Here is a 19,077-nt window from a genome sequence, read left to right as displayed (position 1 = left end):
CCAAAGCCCTCAGGGACCTCCGTTTTCTTCTCTTTTGGCTCGCTCCCTCCCCCTTCGCGCTCCATCATTATCGCCCACATGCTTTTCCAGAGGCATCCTGAGCGAAGCAGCTCGACGTCCTCGATGGCTATCACATGTTCCCGCCGAGGAGGGAACGGCAGGGAAAGACATCTTGGAGAGATAGAAAGCAGGGTTTTTTCTGCTGCGCTTTCTTACATTAATTACAGTATAATGAAGAACTTCTGGATGTGACAGAATAGAACTGTTTGTTGAATGTTTGACTGCTCGTTAAAACCATTTTATACAAAACAAGGACCTAATGAGCTTTTCCCCGCAAAAATTCAGCTTGCGACAACAGAGCTGTACTTTTTGGTCAAGAAATGGTCGTGGTCCTCAGAGGATGGACCTGAGTTTGCTCTTCTTCAGTCTGAAATGAAACCTGATGCCTGTAAACGATACAGGTGGGAGCTTTTGTGATGGGAAAGAACACTCAGGCCTTTGGGTTTTACAGTAGACACGTATGGGGAAGCACCTTGAATCTGAGACTCAAATTAAACTGCAGACTAAAGTGTGGTTTCACCGTTTTCTCTCTTTTTTTATTGGAGGCGGAAGGTAAGACACACATTTCACTTTAGTTTTCTCACAAACCTGACCACGATTCAGTATCTACAGAGTACTTCCTGATCCTTCTCGAAGACAAGAGCTACATCCATCGTACATGTTAGAATTAGTTTAAAAAAAATATAGAAATAAAAATGTACAACATACATTGATATAATATAATTTTTGCTCTATTTTTACAGAGGTAAAAATACTAAGCGTAAAAAATGGGTCTAATACAATACAGGGAGTCATTTTTTACATTTTCAATTTAAATACACAAGCAGATAAAGAGGATGCGTTCAGGCACTTGTAAATGGCTCTGACGTGAGAACACCAGACAAGACAGAAAACAGATTTGACCCTCAACGCACACACTCGCACAGAAACGCACGGCGCTCGATCTGATTGGCCCCGCCCCCAACACGCCGCCTCATCAAAGCCTGCGGTCAGACTGGGCAGGTGTCAGTACTGGGTCCCATGGGTCCAGCTGACACCAGTAGCGATGGATCAAGGAGCAGGGGAGGGGAAACGGACGCAATAGCAACACACGGACGCACGCACGCACGCACACTAAAAAGGACAAATAAAAAGGGTACAGGACAGGATGCATGAAACAGACAGGGGGAGGAAAGAGGACATCCTCATGCCTTCTGCATTTCAACTACAGTAAATGACGTTTCCTTGGCTAAACAATCAGGGATGGGTGTTCGTTTCCAGGATTTCAGCAGTTTTTTTAGACTCCTGCTCTTTTGTGAGCAAGATCCTGCCAGCTTCCCGCTTCCCCTTTATTTAATAATGGGTAAAAAAAATATCCTCCTCTCAATCACGTCCCTGATGCTGCAGACACGGGCATGAAGCAGCAGAGCACTGTCGGTGTGAAGGTTCTGGTTCCGGACGGTTCTCCTCCGAGGCCCTCGCCTACACAGACGCTGGGGCCACTGGGGCCCTAAACTCTCTGTCAAATGCCTGACGTTATTTCGTAGACATGAGGATGTCGAAAATGTGGCAAAAATGGAAATATGATGTGGGACCGGGAAGACGAGCGCAGTCTCATGTTACGGTTAAAGGACGAGTGACACTAAGAGATTGTTACTGAGAGGTTGTCAAAGCTCCACAATTCAAACTTACCTTCATAGCAACCAGTTACATGTCTTTTAAAACACAACCTGTAGCTTTTACACCTGTGAAAACGCTGGGCATCCTATTTAACGCACAGACACGAGTGGCATCGACCCAACTCTCAGCACGACAGCAACTAAAGGTCAAACGACGCCTTCAGCGCGAGAATCCCGTGTCGGATTGTCTTTGAAACAAGATTATTGAACGTCAACAGTCACGTATTTATATTTTGGTGACATTTAGTCCTAACAAAGTTATTGTATCGGCTGTGACGTAACCTTCATGTGCTGCACCTTAACGTATGAGGGTTCTAGGGAGGAGAGAGAGGAGCTGATTGTACTTCGCAGGCAAATCTTCACTGGGGACGTTTCAATACAAAAATAGTTTGGAGCAAGTTTCCAAGAGGCTGATTGCTCGAAGCCGTAGCGATGCCCATGACTTCCTCATAGCAGACATCTTCAGAGGGTGAAGTCAGGACCCAGACTCCACCTTTAAGGCGTGACGGGCACCGAGTTGAACGCTTTAGTGTTGCAGCTCTACGTGACGCTGACTGCTGAGGACCAGGACTGAGCCTTCAAGTGTGATTTGAGCGCTGACGGGGTGACTTTGGTGGCAGTTTAGGGCGGATGCTGCAGCTTCACAGCGCGATCAGAGGCTCCGTCTGCTGTAGTGGGCGAATCGCTACCCAGCACCTGTTTGCTGGAGGAGAAAACAACGACTCTTTGGGATATTTGATGCGTGAACCAGGAATGGGACGTGAGTGGTGGGAGCTATTTGGACCGTATGCACACACCAGAAAAACAAAGGCATACGTATGACTAGGAACCATCCACACACACAATCACAAACACGCGCAGAGGTTTAGTGTCTGATTTCTCTCGTAGCTGGAGCTGAGCTGAGTGGGCCCGGTTCTGGAATAGAATATAAACAAAATGGCCGCGCGTAAATCAAAGGAGAGAGAGAACAAACGATTCAAGTTCTTTGACGCTGAGTCAGTGTACAAAGTATAAAGTACCTGCATATGTGATACACAACATGTAGGTCAGCTATAAAAAAAGAGGCCCCCTGAAAAAACAGCGCTCTCTCACTAGAAACAGAGCATGAAATGGCCACGTGGAGCGCTGGGAGAACGGTGTGCCGTGAGGGGAGCTTATCTTCCCAGGCCGTTCACAAAATGCACCGAGTTTGTTTTTGGCTGATTTCAGTGTCTGGAATTTGTAGAGAAGCCGAGGCCGGAGAGCGAGCGCCCCCCGCCCGCCTCCTCTTCCCGGGGCCGCGCTCAGCTCTGCGCCTTGTGTCGCCCTCCGCAGCAGCCGCACAGCAGGCCGAGCCGGTGGCAGGCGTGGAGCGGCGGGTAGAGGCAGAGGCACGGCGCCACCAGCGACAGGCCCAGCAGCGCCAGCCAGCGCGAGCCCAGGCGCCCGCCGCCCTCGGCGCCGTCGCAGGAGCAGGGGTCCGAGTAGTCGCCCTCGGGGTCCGACATGCAGTGGTACAGCATGGTGTCCGCCAGCCACATGCAGCTGGCGCGCCGGATGCAGGCCCGCACCGGGTCGGGCGCGTCCTGGCACCGGCCCCTGCGGTTGTCGGCCACGTAGAAGGCCTCGCCGCAGTGCTCGCAGTGGGCGCGCTGCGTCCCGTTCTGCTTGCGGCCCTTCCCGCCGCTGGAGGAGAGGGAGGAGCTCGGGAGGAAGGAGCGCGGCTGATTGGACACCGCCGACGAGCCGCCGTGGTGATACGAGCCGCCGTGGCCCTTGGCGGTCAGGGGCCCGAGGGCGGGGTCCGAGTCGGAGGACGACAGCGCCGGGGCCAGCGGGTACGTGTAGTCGTGCTTCTGCGACTCGGCCCGGTCCATCTGGATGCGCACCGTGGCGTGCCGGTAGTCCTCGTAGCCCGTGAGCCAGGACCGGTCCGACGGGCGCCCATGGTGGCGCTCGGCGCTCAGCTCCCAGCTGCGCTCGCGAGGGTTGATCCGCACGATTTCCTCGTCTTCCTGGAAGGTGACGTGGCGCGGAAGCCGGGACAACGGCTGCAGACACACAATCACAACGACAGTCGTGAGCAGAGGCCCCTCTCACAGCTGGTGTCCTCCCCTGTGGGCACCTCACCTGGTCCAGTAGGTAGTGGTCTGTGAGCCGATAGGGGTCGTGGAGGTTGTGGCGCTGTCCCGGCACACACTTGTGTCTCTGCGGAAGCGGCGAGGACTCGAGCGGCTGCAGGGAGCTCTCCAGCTTCTGGGAGGAGTTGGACGAGCTGTCGGTGGTGTTCTGATGGGACAAACAAACACAGGATGCGGGGTGAACGCTGCTCTCTGATTGGACGCCCCAAACAAATAGTTAGTGCAAGAGGCCGCCGTGATTGGACAAACAAAAACAGGAAGGCTCTGAGCAGCTCTGATTGGGAAAAACAGGAAGGGTGAGCTCAGCTTTCGGGGTCCGTGCGGATCACTGCGCGAGTCCGACCTTTAAAAACAACATCTGCCATCAAATATCAGCCAGTCGCTGTGACGCTGGAAACCAAGCGAATATGAACGTTTGGTTCAGAATCCAACCAGCTGCTCACAGGTGGAGAGAGTCGATGACCCCTTCTCTTTTCCAGTCACGGTGCTGATGCGTGAAGCAACAGTAAACCAAGGACTCATCATTTACTGCCACCAAAGGGGCAATAAAAGCTTCTGTTCTGATCCGGATGGGATGGACCGCGTTACCTGACTGACCGGCTCTAACGGACACGACACCGCAGCTCGTTTACTGCCTTTTAGGCAGCTCGCAATCGTTTTTCGGCCTTTTCGGCGTCCACTTCCACCGTCAGCCTCCGGGAGGCGCTAGCGAGTACCGCATTTTTTGGAGCATTTAGGCTCCTCCTGCCTCATGTCGTCATGTAGACGCACGACCTGTTCAACGCGAGTCCGATCCTACTGAAACTGGGGCGAACGCCATCACGCTAGGATCCGAGGCCCAGGACGAAGGTGGAGGAAGGTGGAGGAGGACGAAGGAGGAGGAGGACGAAGGTGGAGGAGGACGAAGGAGGAGGAGGACGAAGGTGGAGGAGGACGAAGGTGGATGAAGGAGGAGGAGGACGGACCGAGGGGGCGCGTGATGCGGCGCTAACCCAGAAGCCAAAGGGCCTTCATGGTTCATGCACCTGTGTCGCTTCCTGATCCACGCAGCTCAACACTCGAGCACAGAAGCATTTATCCACAGTAGAAACGTTTCATAAATGTCACAATGAAGCTTCGCTGTGACGTTTACGGTCCCGGTGGCGGAAACGTCGGAGTTGGAGATTAGGAAAAATGTCTGGGCACCGGGAGAAAGGCATCCAGTATGTTATGAGTGGGTATTTACAATGAGATGAATGAATAAATGATGTTTTCACATGCTCCCAGAAAACAAGCACGTCGAGGCAGCACAGAATCAGGTCTGTCCTGAACCGCACGCTCACGTTCTCTAAAGCTGAGGTTCCACTGAGAACTTGAGGCATCACCAAACTGATTGCAATTCATCCTGAGAGGAACATTAATGCATGAATCCAATTTTGTGGCAATCCATCCTGGACGTCCCAAGTTATTTATCTTGGCACAAAACAGTGGACCAGTGTCAGACAGAAGGAAATGACTAACACAAGAAGTCACATGGGCTGAGATTGGACGTCGTTCCTATTTACCTCCTTCGCTCGTTTAATCTACAACCGCTCTAAAGACTCTCGGCTCGTGGAAATCCTGACCAACATTAAGACGTCGGCGCGGTTTTCGCTCCACGCGCCACAGGCTGGAAGTCCACGAGCCCAAAGCCTCCGGTGTGATTTACAGCACCCAGACCTGCAGCGTCTGCCGAGGCCGCTCCCCACACGGACACCACCACGCTGAGAATTTCCCCCAGATTTCTTACAAAGCCCTCAGAGCGGCCGGCCAGAAATAACAACACGCTGCTCCGCTGCCGGCCGCCCCCTGGAGAAGACATTACTGTGGGGAGGAGGAGCCGCGGGCTTAAAACCAGTCTGGCTCCGGCCTCCGCCGCTGCAGCTAATTCAAAACACAGAGCAGAGTCTGCACGCTGGGGCTGGGGGGGTGGGTGGGGGGGGCTGTATTTCTGGACATCCTCTCTCTATATATTCCGGCCCAAGGCTGGACAGAGGGCATTTCGAGCTATTTTCTGACACAAAACATGTCCTGACCTAAAGCTCAACAGGATCCATCCTTCAGCGGCCGACGCGCTCTCCTGGGATGAGCCCAGACCCGCTTCAACGCTCCCCCTGTGAACCAGCCAGAACAGAGGGCGAGAGCGGAGACGTGCTGAAGGGAGCGACAGAGGACGGCTCCAGTTCACTTTAGCTTCGGCCAATGAAGAATAATTCAAGGAGCGCCATCTACCCCCCCCCACACACAGACACACAAAAGGCTGTAAATCTGTCCACAAATGGCTGCATCGCACACTCTGCCGTCGCCAACTTTTGGACGGGTCACAGGCTCCGGAAGCAGCGCCGAGGACGCCGCTCGCGTTTGTTTGGACCCGTCCCTTCACAGCGAAGAGCCCGGCCGGCACCAGGAGCTCTACGGGGCCGTTTCCTCATGGTTCCACTGTAATGAGCCCGTGCGAAGCTCAGCGTCACAGGGCACCGTCCGCTTCGTCGCTCGCTCAGTGCGGAGGCGGTTCAGGCACAGGCCCAGACGGTGCTTTGGGTCCTAAACACAGACCACGGGCCGGTTATTAGTGTGATGGAGGCTCAGAGCAGGCGCGTGTCTCCTGGCGGTTGGCTGCAGTTGGTGGGTGTTTAAGTACAACTTTAAAAACACAAGTGTGTTCATGCAGCGTCAGACCATTAGAACCATATCTGAGCTGAACTATTAGTTTATCATGAGCTCCTATAATAAAAAGGACTGGTTGTGTATTTTGCAGATTTTTGGGTAAAAACTCCCAAACATCATTTCATTTCATATCGTCATTCATAGTTTGTTTTCCTGAGAGGCAGATTTTAGGGATGTGTCCGGCCGTCACAGCCCCCCCGCTCCCCCTCCTCATGTGTTTGTATGCGTCTCTGTGGTGGCTGTACACTCCCAGCAGAGCACCTATTAGTCTTGGCCCTTACAGACAACTTGAGTCAAAGATGAACCACGAGGCACTTCCTCCCATAAATCACTCGCCCTGCACTAAGCTGGGAAACAGCTGCTAGCTGCTAGTTCTGTGTCTTCTCCCCTTTTTAACCGGGTAGGTGGAGAGAAGGGGGGGGGGGGTCATCCAGTAAGAGGGAGGTGGTGGAATACAGGAAGTGACCTTGTGACCCCGCCTGCTGCTCCTCGTGTCAGGTTGCAGAGTGGGGGGAGGAGGTCCGTGGTGGAGTTAAGCAGCCGGCAGGTATGTGTGACAGAGGGGATCCTGAACGCAGCCCGGGCCGGAAAACTTTCCACCACACACGCGCAACTAGTCAGAGCGCAGAAGACATTAAACAATACGAGGATATGGTCTAAAAACTGCCGTTTGGTGACGTCCAGCGCAGTCTGGATCTAAGGAAAGCAACCGGGTCCAGCTGCAGCCTCTTCCTCCACTGGGTGAATGTTCTACCGAGGCGCTTTTATTTTGGGGTGAGAGGAAGTCAACAGCCGCCGGGGCCTAATTTACAGACTGGAAGTAGGAGAGTGCTCACGGTGAAGACGTCGTCGTCGCCCAGCTCGCCCTCGTTCTGGAGTGCTGTGGAGGAGGTCGTGGAGCCTGAAGGGAAGAAATGGGATGTTTGTCAGTCTGATGGGGGTGGAGCAGCCTGTCAATCAAAGTCAGCAGCGTTTTATCGGAATCATCATCGCTTTAAGGCTGTTTTCCCATTAACTTTAGCTTAAACTACTGGAAAATCCATCAGGTAAAGTTGTGATCCTGATTTTAAAGCTGCGACCCGATCTGCAGCTACTAGTGATGCTTCACGTGAACACGAGGACGTGTCTGTGCATGCGTTCACTGCTGTACCTTCAGCCAGGTCCTCGATCGCTTTCTGAACTCCTCTGTCGAAAGCTCTGGCATCGGCCGGACTCTGGAAGGACAGCCCGCACCGCCGGTCCTCCACCTTCCAGTGGTGGAACGTGGGCGTGGCTATGTTGTACACCAGGTCCTTCCTCAGCGGGTAGTCCAGGATCACCTGTTGATCCGACACGTCAGGCAGATGTTCAAACCCCTCCACGCGTCGCCATGATCGGCCGACGGCTGTGCGTTTCACCTGTTTATCGCGCAGGCGTTCGCCGCGGATGAGGAACTGCGAGCTGCTGGAGCTCGGCACCGGCGCCAGCTCCGGCGGCAGCAGGCGGCACACCCCGACCCGGCTCAGAGCGCCTCCGTCCTGGGCCAACCAGCCGCCGCTCGAGTCGTCCCGCGTCATCACCACCGCTTTCACACGCACGATGTAGCTGTCACTGGACGGAGACAGAAGAAGACGGAGGATGAGCGAGCGGGCGAGCGAGAGAGAGAGAGAGAGAGTCAGGCTCGGCTGGCTGATGATTGGTCAACCTTGCACAATATGACCCTTCAGCAGGAGCTGCGACGCGCCTGCGAGGCCTCAACAACCGCTGAAGCCGCAGTTTACGCAGATGTGAGCTGCAGAAAAGCTCCACACAATAAGTAACCGAGCACGAGCACAGCTTCTTCAGGCAGCGGCTGCCGTGCCTCCATTCTGTTGGCAGGTCTGAGCGTCTGCCAACGGCACAGCAGATTATTATAGATCTGGATTCACACACGGGCAGAATGTTTGAGGGCGTCTCAAGTCACGACTCTGCCCGGTCCTCGCTGCGCTGAGGTGGGAGGTGTCCACGCCGAACGCACACTTTAAACTTTGGAGGTACAAAAAAAAGCCTCAGTCACAAACTTCATGCTTTAGGGAAATAAACATTAACCAATAGAAAAACAAAGCAGAATTTAATAGTTAGTCACAAAATTATACTTTCACACGTCCAAATGAACTCTGGATCAACTGTGAATAGAAAATATGATGAACTGCAGCTGTGACGCACAACGCATGCAAACCGAAAGTTCCGAGCAGCAGAACAAAACAATGCACGACAAAAGCTACGTGTGCAGACGACAACATGAGACAATACAATGGTGGTAAAACAATGGTAAAACAAGACATTCTTAAGCGTTAGCATGACGGACGCCACCCTCACAGCGACACAATGAGCACGGCCACAGTCCTAATGAAGGATCCGACAATAACAGGATGTACCTCTGAATTACATTGATGCTGAGTGTGTGTGTGTGGGGGGTGAGCGAGCGAGGACAGGAGTGAATGAGAGAGGTGGTGTTATATAATTAGCTTACAGACAGTCCCAGGGCGCTCTCTCTCACACACACACACACACACACACACACACACACACACACACACACACACACACACACACACACACACACACACACACAGGTGGCTAAACTGGTTCATCAGCTCACACCCACACACATTCATAAAAGTGAGTGAATGACAGACTGACTGGGCAAAAGCAGACAAACAGAGAAGCAGCAGCCGCAGATTCACCCACGGTTCAAGTTTTCATTTCAACGCACACCGAGTAGAAAAAAAATCACATGCACGAAGCCTAAACACACTAAGCACTGGTTCATTAGAAGTTGTTTGGGAGCCTAGTTGACCAGGAAGGCATGTTATGTTATGTTATGGACAGCGCCTGGAAGCATTTTTCGTTCGTCATGCCAAACCACAGTGGGTGGAGGCAAACACTCAGGTTCTACTGCGCTGTGTGGGAACCGTGAAGGGAAACACAGGCCATAATAGGAATGCGCGATCTATCTTTATTCAAATCATTTCTTGATCTTGAGGGTTAGGCCCGAGAAGCAGCTCCTGTGGGGAACCCGAACGCTCAGCGAGGCAGTTGGTGAACGTGTTTACACAGTGATGAATGGATGAATTGTAGCCAACGTGTGGACGACTGTAAGATGTCAGACCGGCTCAGTCGCAGTTGTGCTATTTATACGCTGATATGAAAATTAGCTTCAGGTGTAGCACGTCAACCTTCAGGACGGCAACACAATTATCCCCATTCAGGGCCGCCTCAAACCGTGCTTCGTACGCACGCGTTTGGACGTATGTGCAGATGCAATCATGCCACCAACACCACAACTTCCTAATTAGCTTCACATCTTTTTGTTGCATTTACGGTCGTTTCAGCTACATGACGCTGCTTTGACCCATGTGTGATGCAAATGTGACGCAAACCATAAACAAATTTCAAAGAAAAAGAGCAATCGTACACTTCCAGCCATTGATGCCATGCAAATGTTGGTTTAGCAACTAAAAGAGCATGTGTTCATTCTGCAGGAAGTCGTCATTGAAGAAATAAGAGAGGTTTTCTCTGCTTTGACTCCAGCGGTACGCGGTCCTGGTCCTGTTGGGCCCAGAACCCCCAGCTGTGCTCCACTCCACCTGACACGACGGGGGTGGAGGGAGACAACGTCAGCTGGTACCTTCCAGCTTCTGACTGACTGCACCTGATCGGGGTGATGGGAGGAGGCAAAGCTGCGCTGGGGAGCCGGTAAACAGGCACCCGACCACCCACATACAGAAATAACAACAGGTTCTGGTCTATATAAGCACACGACACTGGATATGGGCTTCCTAAGATGAACTTGTCACAATTCGGGCCGTCCCGTGACCCGTGTCTGCCGGCAGGGCCTGTAATCAGCGGTCGGGACACACAGACAGCCACAACCAGCAGCAACGCACTAATTTAATACACTTGGGAGTGACCACACATTCAGGCACAAATACACACAGACGCACACATTTGGGAACTGTTAATCCACACGCTGACGCTGCTCCGTGCACTATTTTTAATCGCGTACACTGAATTCTACACCAAACGGTGCAGTTGCCCAATTTACAACGGTTCTTTAAAAACGTGGCAGAGGCTTCCAAAGTCCCTCTGAGGTGGGACGGTGAAGTGTTGCTGATGACTCAAGTTTAGAGGGAGGGGGCAACGCAACACCTCACTGATAAGAGCCAGCAGGTAGTTCATGCATCACATCCTCTTCTAATTTAAGGGTGCAGCGATATGAGCTGTGCAGTCATTAGACCAAGGGTGAAGGGCGGTTCGGCCTCCGCTTCTTCAAAGTGGCTTCAGACTATTGTTGCTACAGAAAAGGTGAATGTTTTCATTCCTGCAGGTTTCTGGTTTATGACTTACTTCCTCTCACGCGCTCCTCCGGCCTGTGGAGGTGTAACAACAGTCACAGCGCAGTCGTTTCAGTCATAGATATTAAATATTAACTCTTTGTCACCCTGGGGAAATGAAAACACGCAGTTAACGCAACATCAGTGTGCTGCTGCCTTGTTGGGAGATATGGCCGATGAGTGAGCAAACTGCTGTTTACACATCTGGCAGATGCATGTTATGTTAGTTTGCATTGTGGTGAATGGAAAACCAATGTTTACACTCCTTTCAGCTCCGCTTTGGCCTCCACCAACTCCTAAGGGAAATACCTCACAAATGTTCACGTCCAGGAGTCAAAACAAGACTCTGGATTCCCTGTAGCTTCATCGTGAGACAAGCACCAGAGGGAACGTGTAGGTTCCTCAGCGAACGTCATCTCCACTGTAATGCAAGAGCAGGACAGTCGTACATCTGTACAGAGGCGTTAGCTAAAATTGAGCATTCAGTCTTTTAACAGAGGTCTTCTTGGTTTCTGTTTGAATTTCCATTCTAAACTTTTTTTTACAGCTGTTCCACACAAACGAGTCTGTATCATAATCAGGAAATGAGCTGTGGGTGGAGTGCACACCTGTAGATTCCCTGCCAAACACACTGGCGCTGTGTTAGTGACTGCTCTCACGCGCCATTGGCCAATTTCTATTTTACTGTACGTCCTACCACCATCAATACTCTGCCTGTATTAATCAACACAGCACAGAATTACCGCTAGAACCAGCAGATGCTTAAAAGCCCAGTTTAAGGAAAAGCCTTTAACTGATTAGCTGGACCCTGCGAGGCCCTGAAACCGTCTGCCTGTAGCAATATTGCAATAAAGCAGTAAAAGGAGGCTGGAATCCAGCTCATGTGTGACAGATAAAAGGCTAGTGAGGGCAGCCCACTCATGTGTGATAAGGGTTGCTTTACTTCCTCTGATAAGAACGACTGGCCGCACCTCTGGCTGTTCAACAGAACCGTGCACACACCCACTCACGGCCCACCGCTCATTTCATTCTTAGTTTGTACGGGTGACGCATGAATAAGGTTGTGTCTGTCACATGTCTGTCACGTAAAAACCCATACATGCTAAAATTGCACCTTCGTTGGTTTCACATCATTGATATTTTAAAAACAAGATTTTTTTTGCATTGCAGTAAATGGAGAGTTAGGTATAAAAAATGCATTATAAAATAACAATTGGGCCCTTTGTGTGATACTGTGCTAGAAATGACCTGATAAAGTGCTGCAGTGTAAAAGGCCGAGGAGCAGGGATGCGAGCTCATTCACAACTATTGACACAGGAGGTTCCTGGGGCCAAGTCTGATCGACTTCCTATCAATCAGCTGTGGTTATGTGGAGCACTCACATGTCTATGTAGCACAAAGCTGCTGGTGTGAGTGAGTATGAGTGTGTAAGCTGACGTGACAGAGGTCGCGCAGGCACGCTAACGGATAACATCCCACTCCCGGCCGACCAATCACAAGGCCAGCTCCGGCCTATTTATCATCATTCAGGGGCGAATCAGCGTCACCTGCAGAAAGAGATCGCTTCAAAGTGAATAAAAAATACAGCCAGGCTGTCCTCGGGTGTAGATGGTCCAAACACACCTATGGGCAAACAATCCGGGCCCAATTATGCTGCCCCACAGCCAGCAGCTCGTCTAAAGACCGAAAGTGATCTGAAAATAAGCAGATTGACGCTAAACCACTTAAAGGCCAAACAAAGCCTGCATAAAACCTCACATCCTCTTAGACTGTGTTAAACTCTGGGCAAGTGTGAGCAACGACAAGTTTCCTAATGCTTCAGCCACAAAGTCAACCCTGGTGCCGCTGATCAGGTAGAAGGTATTTACAAAAAATCAGCAGGTGTCAAGGTTTTATTGTGTCTGTGCTGGAGCTTCATGGCTCCAGATCAACTCAACATGGTTTGCATAATGAATACTCTCTTCTCTCAGGGCTTCCCTTTTGTAAACATGCTGCCATATATGTTTAACTAAAAATGGGAGAACACTTTGTTTCCTGTCACCTTTATTTTCAAAAATGGCAGATGAGTGACTAAGCAAACCGGAACTGGGGACAACTGACAATGACTTGCACTATATGGAAATTAACTCTTTAGCTTGCACAGCAAAACTGTTTGTTACACACAGCCAAGTCATCTGACACGTACTGCAACCAGACCAGATGAAATGATCTTTCCTTTAAAAATTAACATGGCAGTAGCAGTAAAACACTCGATGGGCTTGTTTAGTTTTAAGAGGTGCAGTTAAAAAAAAGCTAAAACGACAGTAAACATAATGTACAGAAGCTTGAATTTGCACTCACTGGTACAAATATGCACACATGTACTGGTAAGTGCAACCACTCTGGAAGCAAGATGTAAAAATAAGTACAACCCTGAACTGGAAGGTGAAGAATTTCAGCTTTCATAAATAACCAGTGGATTGATGTATAGGCTGCTTGGTGTGACAAGGAAAAAACACACACAGCAAAATGAATGAAAACTCAGGCTATTATAATCTCGGTCATCCAGTCAGCTGATGAGCAGACATTAGTAAAAACAGCCAAACAATCTTGGTCCATTGTTGGTCTCTAGATATAAACAGCTCAGGCCATTATATAAAAGCTCCGGATAGCGAGCAGTGATGAGCTGCTCTATAAAACACAGGAAACACTGTGAACAAGGATCTGTTCCACATGATGCGTGTGTGTTGAGGGGGAGTAGAGAAAGAACCAGAAACATGCCCACAAAGGAAGTTCAATTGTGGATATGGAGTCTGTGTTGAAATGTGTGTCCCTCTATACATCTTATATAAGCCTAGCATCACATGTCAGGCGCTCGCTATAATTACTGCATTCACTTTGTCGCAAGTTTGTTTTTTGGTTTACTTAAAAGCATTAAACATCTGAGAATATGATTTTCTGTTATTTAGAAGTGAGACCAGCTTCTACAGCAACACAAAATAAGCAGAGACAAATAAAGGACCAAAGATTAAATAATTTAACTAAAAGTAATGTTAAAAGATGACAACATACAGCTATATGGGAGCATCCATCAGTTCTTCAGCCAATAATATACTTTTCCACTGTCCTAAAAATCCCTTGTTTGTCAAGTTTATTATAGTGTCACTATCAAATGCCGCCAACATAGAAAAATATACACAGAGGAACAGAACGGTCCTCCTAAGGGTACATGCAGACCTGCTAACTCGTCACTGCTGTTTGCTAGTTGATGAGTGCTTTTTGTTCAGAGATGGATTATATTTCCTTGCTACGTTGACCTTAGCTGAATGTCAGCGTGCATCTCCTGTCCGATACTGACTGTGCACATGCTGACCCTGCAGCAAAACCCCAGATCAATACATCCTCTACTAGTGTTTTGGCTCTACAGTGAGAGGGTGTGTGTGTGTGTGTGTGTGTGTGTGTGTGTGCATACAAGACTGATTCTGTGCTTCTATAAAAAGGTAATAAATATCTTTAAAAAGACAAGCTAAAGACCTCCGACGGAGGTCATTATGGCTCAAGTTTAGCTTCAGCTTAGAATGTAATCATTAAAAAGGCCTAACTACCAAATAGTAGCTGTGTCTGCACATGATCAAATTTGCCACTGATACGGACACTTCTGAAGCATCTCGATAATAATACGTGGCTTAGTGTCTATGCATCAGCAACAGATAAAAGACCAGCAATAAACATCAAACAAAAGTAAGATAGTGAAATACGCAACCGTGACACAGGATATATAATCAGCAGAAAAGTCACACTGATACAACTTTGATCGCGAGTCAAGTAATGGAGGTGTGTCTTTATTTCCTGTCCCTGTTCAACCCCACAGGTTTTATTTCTGATAAGAGTGGAACACAAGGCGGCAGCTGTGGGGTGATCGTCTCCTTCCAGTAATAAGACAATAAACACATCTGTGTGAAGCCACATAGATGCTACCAAAGGTTCACATGACAGCTTACAGAGAGATATTGCTGGAAATTACTTTATAGAACGTAAACTAAACATTGTGTACCACCGCAACTAAATCATGTTTAAACATTGCAATATTTCAGCTGAGTGTCCTTGTACCATTTTTATATTACAGTAACTTTATTACCTTACTTTAGTTATGATCCACTGTCAGTGTGTCTCTACTTACACAAATTGTGTATTGTTAGCATTTAACTTTTTTTTTCACTGAATGTGACGTATTATTGACAAAGATGCTTCCTGTTGTGTTTTGCCCATTTTTATGTTTCCTTAAATTGCATTAAATTAAGCTGTAAGACGCAACTGTGGTAAGTGCGTTTTACACAAGAACTAGAGCTAATAACAGAAGAATGAATAATTTAAACTGCACTTTATAAAACCCTAATTAAGTTGTACGAACTACAGCTTCTATTTTGCTAGCTAGCGTAGCGTAGCGTCGTGGGCGTGGCTATTTTTGCACATCACGCCACCAGAAAAGAACTACACGTCATCACCATGGAAACACTTCCTCCGCCGGAAATTAGGGTGATGTTGAAAATTTACAGTAAATGCAATTGTGTGTTTCAGTTGGATGTTTTTTTTATAATAATAACTATATGACTCATAACGCTACTAACGTTTAAGATGTACAAGTGGCCATGAGTGGATGTGAGTTAGCTTAGTTAGCTTAGCTGGCGCCTCTCTGATCGCAGCTTTCTGCTAAAGGGCCTACATCAGATGCGCACCCTGTGTTTAGTTTAGCCTGCAGCTCCTTTCTCCTGTCACCGTCTGACCGTGGAACGGGGGACAGAGTCTCCACGAGGGCGGCCGGCAGGCATGAATGGGGACGCGCAGAGGGTTATAGGGCTTTTATGAATGAGCCGGCGTCACGCCACCGCAGCGCAAACATCCCCCCGGTGCCCTTCGCCCTCCACCCCCACAGACAGGAGACGGACATTTCCACCGAGCGGTGCCCGCGTGGCCTGGCGCAAACAGACGACTCGTCCATTCAGTCTAATTAAAGCCCTGGAAGCAAAAAGTGAATCTGGATCAAACAGACGAGCAGTCTGCTTATATGTCTGCACAGCGACATTCAAAACCGCTCTTCCCCGTTTGGAGCGCCTGTTGTCCGATAGTGTTTGTTTAGCCATAAAATCTAAAGTCCAACAATCTGACGGATTATTTCACAGCCGCTTGTCATTAGAGCCGCTTTCAGGGTTCGAGCGCTCCCTGGTTTATAGGCCCGTGGTGCCGTATTAACTGCTCTGCGGGCCTGAACCACGGCTCCGGATCGGCCACGTCTCGCACAAATCAACAGCACGACGCGATTCCGCCCGGACGGGAACGCGTCTCTTTGGCGGACGCGTTTTTTTCCTCTCGGGGCGAGTCTTCGTTTACAGTCGGTGTTTTTTATGAATGGAGCGCGGTAGGCTATGCAAATGAGTGCGATTGAGAAAGAGATGGCGGATGAGGCGTATCGGATATCTCATATCCTGTGAGACTTCCCCCTTCGGTTGGAAGCAAACACACAGATGTGGCCAAATAACGACGCGAAGTCGCCTCGCAGCCGAAGCTTCCTTTTCTGGGCTTTTAAGCCGAACGAGGCGCGAGCTCGCTGCGCGACGCGCGCCTCGAAGAAGGTGTGAGTTCGGGGCGTGTTGGACTTTCTAAGTTACGCTGCAACAGGCCCCGCTCTCGCTTCAGATCCTTTCAGAAAATGTTTCCGATCCACCCACGCTCATTCCCCTCCTCCTCCTCCTCCTCTCGCCCTCTCAAGACCAGTCCACACCGAGGTGGGGGCCCCGAGGGAAAAAACTACTGAACTGTCATTGCATTGCTTCACAGCATAGAATTAAGCAGTAAACCCCATCCGGCCCAATAACACTCAAGAGAAAAATGCAATAAGCAGCGGGAATAAACGGCAGCTCGGGAAGGCAGCATTAAAGCCTGCACATTCCTCTGAGTTGCACCGATCATCTCCAACTTGTAGGCAATGTGAGGAGCGAAAATAGCAGAGATGTGCTCAGAGAGCGTGTGCGCCCACCACTACTTACTCGTTTGGGTGTGTTTCTTCTATCATTTTCTCGCTTCACCTCAGGTAATGGACCACGGCGGTTGCATACTTTTCGCTCGTCATTCTTTCGCCGTGGCTCCTCCGATTTGTCTCCAATTCCGTACAAATCCCCCCTGCGCCTTTGTGCGAGTGTCGGCTCTTGGGTTCGCTTTCGACTGGCTGCGCCTCCGTCCGCGTCTCCTCCTTTTCCACCGCGGGTTCTACCGGATCGCAAACGTCCCTTTTCTATAACTTTAATAAGCCATCGCCTTCAGTGGAGAATGTTTCCCATGGAGACAATTTAGCAGCCAAATCCAGCTCTTCTCCTCGCTCCCCAAACATACACGCGCACGCACGTACACACACACGGACACGCTCCAATTCTATGTCCTAAGGCGCATGTTTTTACCGACGACCCCGGTTCCAGTTGTGCGTAAAAAGCGCGTCGTCGCTGTTGTTACCGAGGGGTGGCCCCGCTAGAGCCCCATCTCTGTCTCTACTCCATGTTGGATTGCAGGCAGCCGAGCAGCTCCAACGACGCCGGGGGAGGGAGGAGGGAACCAGGAGGAGGAGGAGGAGGGGGGGGTGCAGGGCGGAAGCGGTGACGTCGATCTACATTTTGGTGGAGGGCCCACGATGGCCTTAAGCCGTAGGGGCCCTTGATAAATGACCCCCTCCCTTTCATCCTTTTTTCCTTCCCCGGATCCTCGACTTCGAATTCGGACATGTCTGCCTTGTTTAGCCACAACAAACCAACAACTTCCTATTGGCTTGTAGTTTTTCTTCTATAAGTATTTAAAGAATACAGAAACTAGGGGTTCACTCTAAAGAGCCACTCAATAAAGTCTGTACAACATATTATAAATTAGATGAAGTTATTGGAGTAAAAGAGCGTATCACAATATTTTAAAGTTTGTCAGGAGTTTATCTGTTTTCATCCTCATAAAAGCTTAGATTTAATAATCAGTTGTGTTTGAATGACTGAAAAAAAGATCAAAGTTTAGTCTTTTTAAACCACAATAGCGAGTCTGATGAAACAGGAAAGATTAAAGGGTTTTCTGGATAATCTCGTTAACTTTTAACCACCGTAGCTTTGAGAGGCTCAGGTAATCCATAGCGGCTCTGTGAAGTGAACGGCTCCGCGGAATGCGCGTGTTCACACCTACTGATCTCCTAAAGTGTGGCTTGGTTCGATGATTACCGCTTTTGTTTGGGCTAAATCTCGCTAGATTCGTGCTGCTGCGCTCATGGTCTCCACGCATTGTTTTCATTTTCAGGCCTGGGCGACTGTGGTGTTGTAGCGCCCTCCGCTGGTGGCTACTGTGTTCTACATGTCACGAGTTTGGTTAGTGGGTAAAACACATGAATTCATTTAACATTTATTCATTCAACGTTTTTTGCAGTATGATCTTTGAAGGTATTTCATTTTTTTGTACAACCTTCACACATATTCCAGTCAAAGCAGCAATGCTTTACTTAGTTTTTAATTCTTTTATTTTTATTTCATCGTTGTATAGTATGTATTGTATACATAGTTGTAATATTTTAATTGGTTTTATTCAGTGGAAAGCAACTTGCATTTTCATGATGTGAGATTTGCAGATTTGCAGTTACACAATGAGGACTTTGGGATAAGATGTAATTTTAAATGAATGAAGTAATTATGCCATCATTTCTATTTTATGTGATAAAATGTCTCTCTGTTAAAGTGTAAGTAGGCCGAGGTGGCAGAGGTAATAGCATTAACACACTGTGGACATTACTCTACATTATGGTGGGACGCAGTAGAAACTATTATCTATCGCCCACACTGCCATCATGTGGTATTATGCTGAACATCAGGGACCACTGCAGCTGTTTTACAGCTGTGTCTGCATTTAGTTTCAGATTGGTTGAACACACTTCAGCTGTCAAATCTCAAATTATTATTCTAATCTTTTCTTTTTAAAATACATCCCACTAAGAATAGTATATGTTTTTGTGTGAATGTGTATGCTTTGTCTGTGTCCTTTCACTGTCCTAATATTTGCTTTATGCTTTGTACTTCATGCAACAGAACTTTCCCCTCAGGGTGATTAAAGGCTCTTTGTCCAAAGCTCCCTTGTGTATATAAAGAGTTAATGAGTCCACAAAGCGAAGTCAGCCTCACATTCATCATCAGTGAAACAAACTCTACA

At 49.1% G+C, this 19,077-nt stretch overlaps 1 protein-coding gene across 1 annotated transcript; it reads right to left on the bottom strand.

Moving 5' to 3' along the window:
* Positions 1 to 571: 571 nt before the first annotated feature.
* Positions 572 to 17,448, bottom strand: LOC114841831 (sprouty-related, EVH1 domain-containing protein 2-like). The gene is made up of 6 exons (XM_029126993.3): positions 16,902 to 17,448; positions 7,921 to 8,113; positions 7,674 to 7,842; positions 7,360 to 7,424; positions 3,828 to 3,986; positions 572 to 3,748 (listed from the first exon to the last, which is right to left on the bottom strand). Exons 1-6 carry the CDS (start codon positions 16,925 to 16,927, stop codon positions 3,002 to 3,004), a joined length of 1,359 nt encoding a protein of 452 aa, XP_028982826.1. The 5' UTR covers positions 16,928 to 17,448; the 3' UTR covers positions 572 to 3,001.
* Positions 17,449 to 19,077: the final 1,629 nt, after the last annotated feature.

This window comes from Betta splendens, chromosome 15 (genome assembly GCF_900634795.4).
Source record: "Betta splendens chromosome 15, fBetSpl5.4, whole genome shotgun sequence".
NCBI lineage: Eukaryota > Metazoa > Chordata > Actinopteri > Anabantiformes > Osphronemidae > Betta > Betta splendens.
The sequence above is the reverse complement of the archived record's forward strand: the minus strand, read 5'-3'. Positions and strand labels throughout refer to the sequence as shown.